Raw genomic sequence first — 12,380 nt, forward strand, 5'->3', positions numbered from 1 at the left:
CTCCAGGCTCAGTAAGAGACCCTGCCTCAAAAAGTAGAGAGCTGAGGAAAGCACCCCAAGTTAACTTCTGACCCCCATACATACATGCACACATGTGCATACTCACTTGCATGTGCATACACAAAACCACACACACACACATATATGTACATACTCACCTGCATACATACACACACACACACACACACACACACATATGTACATACTCACCTGCATACATACACACACACACACACACACACACACACAAGACTACTAACCTGCATGTACATACACGCAATACCCCTCCACTCACATAATGAACAATATTATGCTTTTTCTTTTGCCAAATAAAATTTAACATATATAACAACTATAATATATGACATCATATTTCATGAGGGAGGCTTTCAGCCCCAAATGTAAGAAGGACAGACTCTCTTAGCTTGAATTTTTGACCTTATGAAACACACTCTGATTATTTTTCTCATTCTTGGTGGGCTGAAGATCAGCCCAGATTGGCATGCATTGTGCCAGTCGGCAAGTGTTCAGTCATAAACAGTGAGTTCTGTCCTAATGTGTATCAGCTCCCCATGAATTACAGGCACCCCCAGCTGTTTCAAGGGGACCTCACAGCCTCCCCCACTCTGACTCTGCCCTGGCAGCTGTGCACAAATGTAGAGGTGTTTACCATGTCTCTGCTTGCCCAGGAGCAGCAATCTTTTGAGATGCCTGATGCATTCACGCTCTCTAAGCCCTCCCCCAACTGGTTCTTATCCTGTGATTGCGGGGGCGTAACCAAGGAACCTGCATTTTAACAAATACCCTAGGCCATCCTTATTTCTCAGCAACTCTGAGTGTTTTATTTTTTTAATCATTTATTAAATTCTGAAATTTGGATCTAACTCAAACTAATTTAAGTTTTCATTTAATAGCCATATGTGGCTGGTAGCTTTCTTATTTCTCAGCATGGCTTTAGCCCTGATTTGATGATCCTATTTGCTAGAAATAACACAGAATAATAGGAAAAAATGAAAAGACCCATGAGAAGCCAGGTGTGACACTGCATATGTGTAATTCCATCATTCAAGAGGCTGAGGCCATAAGACTGCCTTATGGGGTTCAAGGCCAGTCTAGGCTATAGAGTGAAATCTGGCTCAAAACCACTTTCTTTTAAAGTTACTCTTAGGTTATGGAAGTTGCTATCAATGAAGTGCTTGCCTCACAAGCATGAGGGCCTAAGTTTGGGTCCCCAGCACCCACATTAAGGCCTGGTAAGCCTAGCTGAATCAATGAGCTCTAGGTTCAGGAAGATAACCTGTCTCAAAAAAATCAAGTAGAGAGGAAATGAAAAAGATCCCTAACAACCCCCCCCCCCCCACACACACACACATGCACACATGAGAGCAATTGGGGAGGGAGAAAGAGAATTGACATTTTTCTCATCAAAAATGAAGCCTCCACGGAGGTATGGTGGTGCACACCTTAGTCCATCGCTGATGAGGCATAGGCAAGCTGATCTCTGAGTTCAAGACAAGTCTCGTCTACATAGCAAGTTCCAAGCTAGCCAAACTACATAATAAGGTCCCATTTTTTAAAAAAATCACAAACAAAATGGACCCTCAAGTCAGGTATAATGGCACACACTTCCTAGCACTCCAGAGGCTAGAGAGGAGGATAGCATATTCAAGGCCAGCCTGGGCTACATACTGAACTAAAAGCTAGCCTGAATTACACAGCAAGGTCTATCTCTGTAATTCAGTCAGACCTTGAATTTGTAAGACTACTTCCAACAAAACAAAAGCCCACAACAAAGAACCAGCAAAACAGAATTGGGGAAACGGGGAAGGCAGGATCAAGAAAGAGAGGTAGCGTGAGCCTGCAACCATCTCAATCTATCCAGGAAGAAAACTGCAGTGGTGGGATACTGTTGGGAGCTAGTTACAAGTGTTGAAAGAGCTAAAGGCAAATGGAATGCTGAAGCAACCAGCCATATGCCACAGCAGACAGCCCCGGCCTAAAGGCTGGAGGGACCACTGGAAACCATGCCACAGAACCCAGACCACCCACAGGAACCAGCATTGGACTGAGAGTCAGTCAGCCAGGGAGTCTAGGAAAGAATGTCTGTGGAACACAGAGTGAACACATCTAAAAGTGGGGGCAAGGGGCAGCCACAGAAACCAAGCAATGTGGCATCTGGTGTGGAGAGGAAGGAAGACCTTTGACTCTGTCAGAGCCTGAACCCCGTGAGTGCAGGACAATAAGGAGTGACTCAGAAGGCACACTAAACACAGTGGGGAATAAATGAAGTTGATGTTTAATCATGAGCACAGGTTTGTGCAAGTTCTGTCTTCTTTAGTGTTCTGTTTGCGAAGAGACATGTATTTTTTAATTAAAATTTGATTTACATTTAGTTTGTGTGCGCATGTGCATGTGTATGTATGGGTGTATGCATGCAACACAGCACACATGTGGACATCAGAGGACAATTAGTGGGAGACAGTTCTCTCCTTCCACTATGTGGGTTGCAGAGATCAATTCCAGGCACCAGGCTTGGCAGCAAGCACCTTTACCTGCTAAGCCATCTCTCCAGCCCAGAATGGTATTTTAGTGAGCCAGGCATGGTGGGGTATTAAAGGTTGAGGCAGGAGTTTGGCCACTAAGATTGAGGCTAGCCTAGGCTAAGTAGTGAGTTCCAGGTGAGAGAAAAGACTTTAAGTTTTCACTTATTTGTGACAAAAGTATGGCCTTGTCATTTCTCACTGTGTGTGAACATGTGTGGAGGTCAGAGACCGTCTGTGAAGTCAGTTCTTTTTACTTGGGTTCTGGAGTTTAACTTAAGTACCCAGGCTTGCACAAGTACCTTCACTCACTGAGCCACCTCACTGACTCCCCCTTTTAAGTATCCATCCATGTGTGCACACTTGTTAGTGTATGTGCAAGTGTGTTTTAGAAAGCCTGTCAGGCAGAGATCAGCAGAGGAGGCTGGGTGTCCTCTATCAATCTCCAGTTTTCCTTTGAAACAGGGTTGTTTCCCAGACCCCAGGGCTTATGTTATGGATACCAACAGTCCCTTCTGACTTCCACCCACTCAAGCTGGGGTTACAACATGCAGTAACTACCAGATTGTTTCAGGGATGCTGAGATGTGAACTCCAGTCCGTGTGGCTGCATCATTGAGCCATCTTGCCAGACCAAAGTATGGCTTTTCCTTTTTCTCTTCTGCCTGGATCCACTCTCCTTTTCTTTGATAACATGATTCAGACTTATCAGCAATACCCATGAGCATCTGGATGTTTGGTCAACATGCTAATTGGTGGATCTGATGCCTAATTACTCTACCTGGCCCGCTCCATTCTAAAACGTTGATCTAACTGCACTGGATACTTGCTGAGTATGAAAACTTACGACCACAAAAGGAGACATTTAATTTCAAGTTAGACTGTTTTGAGACAGTAGTCTTGAGGCAAGCTTTGCTGAGACAAGTCTTCCAGGGTTACAGCAAGATATTGTTACATGAGCCAGTCCTCTGCTCGTGGGACAACAGGAAGTAGGATCAGATCATGAAATTCTAGTAAGAAGAGCCTGGGCTCAACCCAGGTGATAAGGGTGGGGAATCTGGGACCATGACTGGAACACTAGAGAAGCTGAGGCCAGTCAAAGAACACCTGGTCACCTTCTGCAACATCCAACATTGTTACATAAGTGACCGTAGAGTCTCCTCATTTCTAGACTTAAACATGGCCTGTGACACCCCTGTTTCCACTGTCCCAGTTTGCTGAGAGGTACACCCATGCCTGCTTCTTCCTGTGAGCAATGGATACCGCTTGGCTTTAGAAGCTCATGTCAAAGCAAAGAAGATGCCGAGTATAGAGGCTTCTGGCCCAGACCACACCCCCAGGTGCTACCACAGGAAGCCCCATGCCTCCCTAGCCTGGATCTGTGTAAGCACCTCTGTGAATCCAGACACAGTGGATTTGGAGTTTCAATCGAAACGCTCCTGGCAAGGTCAGGACTGGGAGAAGCATTCACTGTTTGATGTCATCGTACACAGAGTTAACTCCAAGACTGCCTCCTTATTTGGTGTAGTTTTAAGATGTGCTGCTGTAAAAATGCTTTAAAAAGAAAAAGTAGATGGGAGTCTGAGATGAAGCAAGAGCCGGTGGGCTTGGGATGATGTTGGTAAATCTGGTGATGGGCACAGGACTTGCTGCGGTTCACTCCTTTGTGTCTGTGTTCACAGCTCATATTTCAAGCCTTTTCTAACAGCACTGTTACGATGTGTCGAGGCCCAGGAGCAAAGGCTCATCACTGCCCTCTGTGCTCTTTGGACACTCCCGAGGTTTCTGTACTTGCAATCACACTTGGGAGGTTTGTGGACCAAACCCAACATTTTAACCCACAATTTTTTCTGACCTATTACATTTCTCATTATTTCTGGCTGAAAACTGGACAATTTTGGTTATACTGTAGCAACTACTGATTCATACGTGTGTGTGTGTGTGTGTGTGTGTGTGTGTGTGTGTGTGTGTGTGTGTGTAATTTCTTTTAGCTTGACTAATTTAACTTGGACAGTTTGTCTCACCACAGGAAAGCATAGCTGCTCCTCCTGCTCAGTTTTACATTGTTGGAATTTCTAGTCTGACTTCCCAGGGTCAGTCTTGCTGAGTAGTCAGCCATGTTTGTCCTTGCTCAACCTGTAGTCCTTGCAGTTTCCACACAGAGTGGAGGGCTGTGTGTGCAAGTGGAGCAATCCATCAGGTCCATACCATGTTGGCCCAGATCTCCTGCCCCCCACCCCCAGTCAGGCTGTCTGTCCCCTGCACCTGGTGGCTTCCCCCTACCCAAGATCGAATCACCCCAGACTAGCTACAACTCTCCCTGGCAGGGCTGCAGTGGATTCCAGCTGGCCCACCACCCGTCTCCTGCCTTCATTCCCAGCCCTGAGCCTATACCATTCTGCAGCAAAGCAGCTGCTTTTCGTGATCTGTTCAGATTTGGGAGAGAGCAGTCCAAGACAAGAAGAAAGGTCCCAGATTCCAAGAGCTCTTACACAAAGTACAAGCAGCTTTTCAGAAACTGTTCTCAACTTCAATTGCCCTTGTAAACTTCGTGACTGTCAATTCCCTGAGCCCTCAGGTGGTTGCCTTTATGACAAGTCAGTTTGCTTTCTGCGGGAAGGATTGGTTGATCTCTTCATTATGGGCCATCCAGATCTTCCTAATGGGTCCTGGTATTTAACATACACTGAAGATTGACAGCAGGCTAAATCTCAGCAAGTAAATCTGATGTCCAAGGTAGGGAAGAGACTGGGTATGATGACCCAGGCTTGTGACACCAGCACTGTGGAGGCATGAACAGGAAGATCTACGCAAGATCCTGTTTCATAAACAACACAACAGGCTGCCTCCCTGGTTAGGACTGCTGAGCACTCTTCCTGGGGACTCCAGCTCAGTTCCCAGCACACAGAGGAATAAAAGCAAATCTTTAAAACCAAAAGTTTAGAAAATGATCAAACAAATAACAAGAACAAAGAGAACAAAAGGCAGATGGACTTGGAAAGAGGGAAGACTTCATGTCTTAAGTAGCAGTGCTGTTAAGAACTGACTCAACAGCCTTGCTACTTTTCCAACACAGGTGCCAACTACCAATGACCATCCTGAGCAGAAGACACAGCTGAACAAATACACCCAAGACTCCTGTGGCAGCAAGTTTATGAGGTGTGGAAATGCTTTGAGGAGAAAAACTTCATAATGATTTTTTTTTTCAAAATTTCAAAAGACTAAACACCTCGTGTAAGTTTTAAAACATAAATGAACTTGTTCATTTAGAATTTTACAAAGCAGTGAGCTGGCTCAGGAGGGAGAGGTGACTCCTGTTACCCTGACCCTTGAGTTTGATCCTTGGAACCCACATGATGAGAAAAAGAGCTCTCACATGTTGCCCTGATGTTCACACACTTGCACACACACACACACACACACACACAAACTGTAATAAAAAGTTTCTAATTTTATCCTGACGGCCCCCTTTGAGAAAATACCTGAAAACAGTCTTGCTTAGCTAAGGAGCTCACAGATGATGTCACCACCGTTCATTCTACCCTAACAGACCGCACAGGAAACACAAGGCAAATTTATACCTCTTTGTTTCTTGCTATTTCAAAAAAATGATGTCACTCTTCGCCAGCTATAGGGGACTGTGCCTTCTGGAAGTGGGTACAGTCAAGGACACGCACTATGTCACTGTGGCTCAAGGGTAGAGACTGACCCTGCATTGTGAGAGAACTCACATACCTTCAACATCTGCACGTCTTGTATTCCAAAGTGACAAGAAAAAAAATGTACCTTGGATTTTTAAGGGCTTTCTGGGCTATTTAGAAACAAATTTAACAAACTATGAAATTCAGCCAAATACTTCAAATCACTGAGATTTAACTAAGGGCTGGAAATAGTGAACTGAAGTTAAAGGTTGTTGCAGCCGAAAAAGAATGTGTAAAAAGACAGCTGAAAAGCCTCAGTTAGGCATCGTTACAGGGCAAACTATTGATATCTTAACCCTGGCAGGTCCAAAAGGAAGACTCCATGTTAGGAGCCAACTAAGAGTTCAAATGTTTGCCTTAAGTGATCTAAGTAACATTTTTAAACTGCCTCTTATCTCCAAGATAAATATTGTTGCAATTATAAAAGATTATTAATTTATAGAATATGCAGTTTAGACAATGTGCTTAAAACCCTCAGTTACATCTGTAGTCGCATGACTGGAGTCAAGGACAGGACAAGGTTCAGTTGCTAACATTCTGTACTCCACTAGAACTGGTCAGGATGAGAACCATTGTCTGTCAAGATATGCTCTGCCCAATTGTCTGCCAGTCCCAAATCAGGGGCCCCTAGTCCTCAGCATGTGTGACTCCATGGATGGTTCTCACACTTTCCCACTCACCTGTCTGTGTAACCCAGTTGGCTCAAGCCTCAGAACAGACCTTACTCCTTCCTTCTCAGAGACTTCCCACAGCACACCTCCACACAGTCCATCTGCTATCCCATCTGAGGAGAACTCCTCCACCTGAGGGCCAATCTTCTCTCTGCTGTCCTTTCTCTTGGGCTCCCCACCACCCTTCCCACAGCATCTACAGTCTTTCTGTTTTAAATGACTCTCTCCACCCCTAATGTCAGCAGTGCTGTCTACCAACACTACCTCTACTACAAAGTCTTTGTTCCCATGATTCCATCCACACCACTCTAGTCAAATCTCAAATAGTTCCTGGTTCCTACATCCAACAGCAGTAAAATTACTCATGTAACACACATGTGAACAAATGTGTCAGTTGTTCTTTATATCTTACAAGGCTATCGAGGTGGGTATATTTCAGAGGTGAGAAACATGAGGCCCTCAAAGTAATTTTGTTAAAGGTCACACAGAAGGGTCAAAGTCACAACTCCAATTCAGCTGTCAAATTAAAAAAAAAAAAATTCTTCCAATAATGCTAAAAATAGGTTCTATCAGGGCTGGAGAGATGGCTCAGTGGTTAAGAGCACTGGTTGCTCTTCTAGAAGACCTGGGTTCAATTCCCAGCACCCACATGGCAACTCACAACTGTCTGTAACTTCAGCTCCAGGGGATTCAACACCTTCACACCAATACACATAAAATAAATTTAAATAATTTTTTTAAGAAGTAAGTTTCTTATATCTTCTAAGATAAAATGAAGATGTACTAACCACCTTGGAGAAAGGCTAAGCAACCAGTGATCCACACTACATTCTCTGAGAGGAAACGAGGAAAATCCAGTTAATCCCTCAGACCCTCCTTTTATACACAATCTTGAAGAGTCATAAGTAGTCCATACTTAACATCTCCAAGGTTCAAACTGAGTCCCAACAGCAGACATCCCGAGTCAGCAGAGGCAATACGTGGAGTAATTTCTCCTCCTAAAGAGACGCCAGCAGCTGGTTCCCAAGTGTTTTTTATTGTGGATGAAGACACGGCCAACTTAAATCATTTTTATTTGGAGGGTTGTTGGTTTTTTTTGTTTTTTTTTCTGCCTTACAATGCTCTTGAGAAATTCAAGAGTGCACTGGCTTTAGCTCTGTAGAAAACGCAACCGAATCTTATGATACACATTTATTTTCCTATAAATCAAAAGACAATGTATCAATTTTAATGATTAAATCACAATAAGTTAAGATGTAAAGACTGACAAATCATCACAAATATCAACATTACAATGATCATTATTTTTCCATAGGAATATATAAAATAAATATTACCTAACTTAACCGATATTTACAGAAGATAAATTTTTGTTGCTAGAAGATGCTTTAAATGCTTTGATATATGAAAATTTCTTTTAAAAACCCAGTTTAAATGCAGCACTGTCTATGGTTTTCATCTCTTTCCTTGTGCCTGGGTAAAGCTTACTCTGTAGCTGACCGGGTATGCATTTGAATGCTCTTGAATCCTTTGGAAGGTTAAAAGATGTTTAACTGGATAGCTGCATGCCATCTCTTTTTGCCTCTGTGCTTTGTTTTCCCCCCTTTTAAAAAACAAACAAGAATGTCAGGAAGGGAAACTCACAGAAGTACATGCTAGTGATTACATTCAATCAGCTCCAATGGCAGGGTGAATTCTTGATAGTCTATTTCGTTGTACTTGAAAACCATTAGGAATGTTGTGAAGAACTGTGGCTTCCGATGCAAAATTCAATCGCAAATTCTACGAAGCACACAGAGATATCAACAGTGCTGTAAGCCTGTGGCATCTGATGCAAAATTCAACCACATATTCTACAGAGTGCTGGAAGATACCAAGAGCAGACTTACTGCATTGCCACACTGCAGTCAGCATACCACTGGTGGGTGTCCCGTGGGTAACTCAAAGTGCATGCTTCTCACTCTCTGCTAAGAAGTTTCCTTGAGCAGATGGTTCCTCTCTGATGACACTTAGTTCAGAAAGGCTATGAGTTACGTCTGGTTTAGATCAATGCACACTTAGCATGCATACAAGACAGACATCAGGTACCGCAGCTTTCGGACAAGTCCTATACTTCAATAGCAGCCATGTGATACCTTGTTCTTTGATACCTGGGTGTGGAGGCCCCCACGACAGTTTTCAAACTTAGGCTATGTAAAAGGGTAGGGAGGGCAAGGTGGTTTCGGTCAAGGAACTTCAAACATCATAAAAGATATTTCAAATATAAAACACATTGTTTAAATATCCACCATGTACCTCCTCTTTAAAAGAAAACATTTTACATCTTTCCCCTTTCTTCTTAATGTAAAAACTGGTCTTTTGGCTGTTTCACGTGGAACTTAAAATTCCCTGGCACATAGCAAATGATCCAGACTAGTGAGAGTGACTTTTTAAGGAACATACAAACCCCTGTACCAGTAGATCCTCAACTTACAATGGCTTAACTGTTTCAATTTTGGGGTTTACCAAAATGATACACACTAAGCAGAAATCATGCTTCAGATCTGGAATTTCTCTTTTCTCAGTGCTACCTACAGTGGGAGCCTGGTCAGCCTCATGGTCCTGAGAGGAAGCAGCCGTGCTAAACCAGGCCAGCTGACAACTGGGTACAGCAAATGAATGCGTAACTCAAGATGTTAATTACAATGGGTTAGTGGGCTGTGGTCCACTGTAAATTGAGGGGCATCTGTAACGCTGGCAAAACTGGTGAGAGCAGCTTTACTTTTCCTACCATGTAGCAGAGAAGGGAACCAACCACAAATAAGTTAGTTAAGACACAGGTGACACCAGGAAGCAGCATGACCTCAGTTACTTAATTTTTCAGAAAAAGGTATTTTAACCATCAACACATCATTAAAACACAAACCTCCAGTCTTTAAAAGGCATTAAAAATACACAGCTTATCATAGGTAAATTCACAAACAACCCAGCTTGGCTCCAACAGGTGCCAGGACTGTTGACATTTCTGCATCGGTCTGGTTTCCACCCTTTCTTTCTATACAGGCTTTTTTGTTTTAAAGGCTTATCTGAACTTACAAACTATGTAAGAAATGACTTCAATGCACATCGTCAACAATTAATACATATATGAAGATCCTGAGCCAACAAAAGCTGCGAGTCAGGATTTTTTTCTTTCATGTTAGGCTTTGTAAAAAACAATCCAGAAATAGTGGCTTTAAGTTCCAACCCCCTGGTGCTGGTGCACTGCATGGGGAGCTACACCCTAGACAGCTGAAGCTCAACCAGAGGCAGGTGGTGGGTCTCCAGACACTGCTAACTGTGGTCTAAGGGCTATGTGGATGCAGCCGTACAGTGTAACACTTACATGAAAGTTATATGACTTTGTGCATTTATGCAAGGAAACCTTCAGGTTTTTCATTTGGTTTTGTGGTGTGTGTGTTGAGCCAGGGTCTCACTATGGCTTTTGCTCTGGCCAGCCTGACAACTCCTAAGAATCTGCCTGCTTCTGCCTCCCAAGTGCTAAGACTAACCATACACCCCAGGCCCTGCTGGAAACCTGTAGTTTTAGATGATACTTTAAAAAGGACAGTTCAGCTTTTGAAACTAAATGATACCATTTACTGACATCATAGATTCCACCATAAAAAGAAACAAACTACCAGTCCATGAAACAACTTGGATGGACCTCAAAGGGAGCTATGCTACATGAAAACACCCATCTCAACCAACCTCAACCCACCTCAACCCACCTCAACCCATCTCAACCCATCTCAAGAGGGTACATTAACACGTGATTTCATTTAAACAGCATTCACAGAATAACAAAATTATAGAGGGTGATAGTTAGTGGTTTTCAGGGACTAATGGGGCAGCAAGAGTTAGAAAAGGGTAGCTCAGGGGACCCTTTGATGAAGAGTTGGGTCTTAACTGCGATGGCCAGATGAATCTACACACATGATAAAATTGCATAGAACCAATACCCACTTTGTCTCGGGACAACCCCAACCTCTCAGGACCAGCTTCGTCCTCTCCCTACACCAGGCCCTCTACAGGTGGCTGACAGACACGGCAGAGCATTCTCTGCTTAGGCACCTTTTTTGGGGGGTGGGGAGTGGGGAAAATAAATTCCTTATCTTGTAAAGAAAGATGAACCACATGCCCCTATATTAAATGAGCCTGAAAATCCAAGGAAATAAAAGCAGACAGTTATTCTTGCCCTTCCTTTTTAGAGTTTTGTAAATTAAAAAGTAAACCAAATGTTTCTAGTTTTAAATGAGGTAAAATCATGAAGTGAAAAAAAAAAGCAGATTATGTATCAGTTACTTACTCTTCTGACATCTGCGATTTCTAAAAGCATTAAGAATATTTTTATTAACAGAGAAATTACAATTACAAATAATGTCTCTTTCCAGAAGGCCACTTTGTGGTAAAGTTCACACAGACAGTGTTCATAGTTTCCTTAAAGTGCTATAGTCTCTGGCTCAAGAGCTTCCTATTGCTTTAGAAGGTCTTTCAATACGACGCCAGCGCTGTTGTCAGGCGACACTGGCAGAGGTGTAAACGTGGGGAGCACATCTGAGATGGGCTTCAAAAGAAGATGCCCGGGCCCACCAGGTCCATGTCCAGCTGGGTTAATAAGGGGCACAGCTGCTGAGCGGGGAGCCAAGAATGGACTCAGATCTGTTCTTCTTCCTGCCCTGGGTTCTGCTACACCTAAAAGATAAGACACAGATGATTTGGTTTCCATCCTTCACAAGGAAGTTAAATGAAATGACCCTCTGGACACAATTATAAAAAGAAGCCTGTCCCAGTATTTTTTATCAAACTCATCAGCATGGTCTGTGGTTTGTTGTTGAGACAGGGTCTCTCGTTCAGGCTGACCATGAGGGCTGAACTGTGCTACCATGCTCAGTTTTTCTACTGCAGTAATCAATTTATCACTATTCTCAATTTTAAAATTCTACCCTGCTGATCATAACACTATTATTTAGCACAAGTTTTGGGCCATCCTTTATTCAAAACAAGAACACCAATAGACCCCCGCCCCCAAATCCCAAGCATAAAATGCAAATTTATGGTCCAGCAAGATGGCTCAGCAGGTAAAAGTACCTGCCACCAAGCCTCCAACTCTGATGACCTGAGTTCAACTCCAGAACCCACATGGTAAAAGGGAATCAAACTCCTAAAAGTTGCTCTGACTTCCAAAAGTATGCATGGAGTACCACACTTACACATATAAACACATATACATGCAATGAACAAATAACATTTTAAGAATACCAATGTGTATTATAAAAACCTCATGAAAGTTCATTCCTAGTCATTCAAACCATTTTCCAATAAAAAAAAAAAAATGCCACATGTGCTTTAGGCTTCCATATATCTACGAATTGATATGCTGCCGCTGTTCCTACAGCACACCCTATCTATGAAAAGGAGATGGGCAAAAGTGTGAGGGTACAGAGGACC

At 43.1% G+C, this 12,380-nt stretch overlaps 1 protein-coding gene across 2 annotated transcripts in view; it reads right to left on the minus strand.

The window, feature by feature from the left end:
* Positions 1-7,936: 7,936 nt before the first annotated feature.
* Positions 7,937-12,380, minus strand: part of Trip11 (thyroid hormone receptor interactor 11) — an 80,068-nt gene continuing 75,624 nt past the window's right edge. For both annotated transcript variants that reach the window (XM_036205678.1, XM_036205677.1), the window contains exon 21: positions 7,937-11,624. In XM_036205678.1, the coding sequence (XP_036061571.1) occupies positions 11,404-11,624 (221 nt within the window). In that variant the 3' untranslated portion in view covers positions 7,937-11,403. The remainder of the gene's footprint in view (positions 11,625-12,380) is intronic.

This window comes from Onychomys torridus, chromosome 14, assembly GCF_903995425.1.
Source record: "Onychomys torridus chromosome 14, mOncTor1.1, whole genome shotgun sequence".
NCBI lineage: Eukaryota > Metazoa > Chordata > Mammalia > Rodentia > Cricetidae > Onychomys > Onychomys torridus.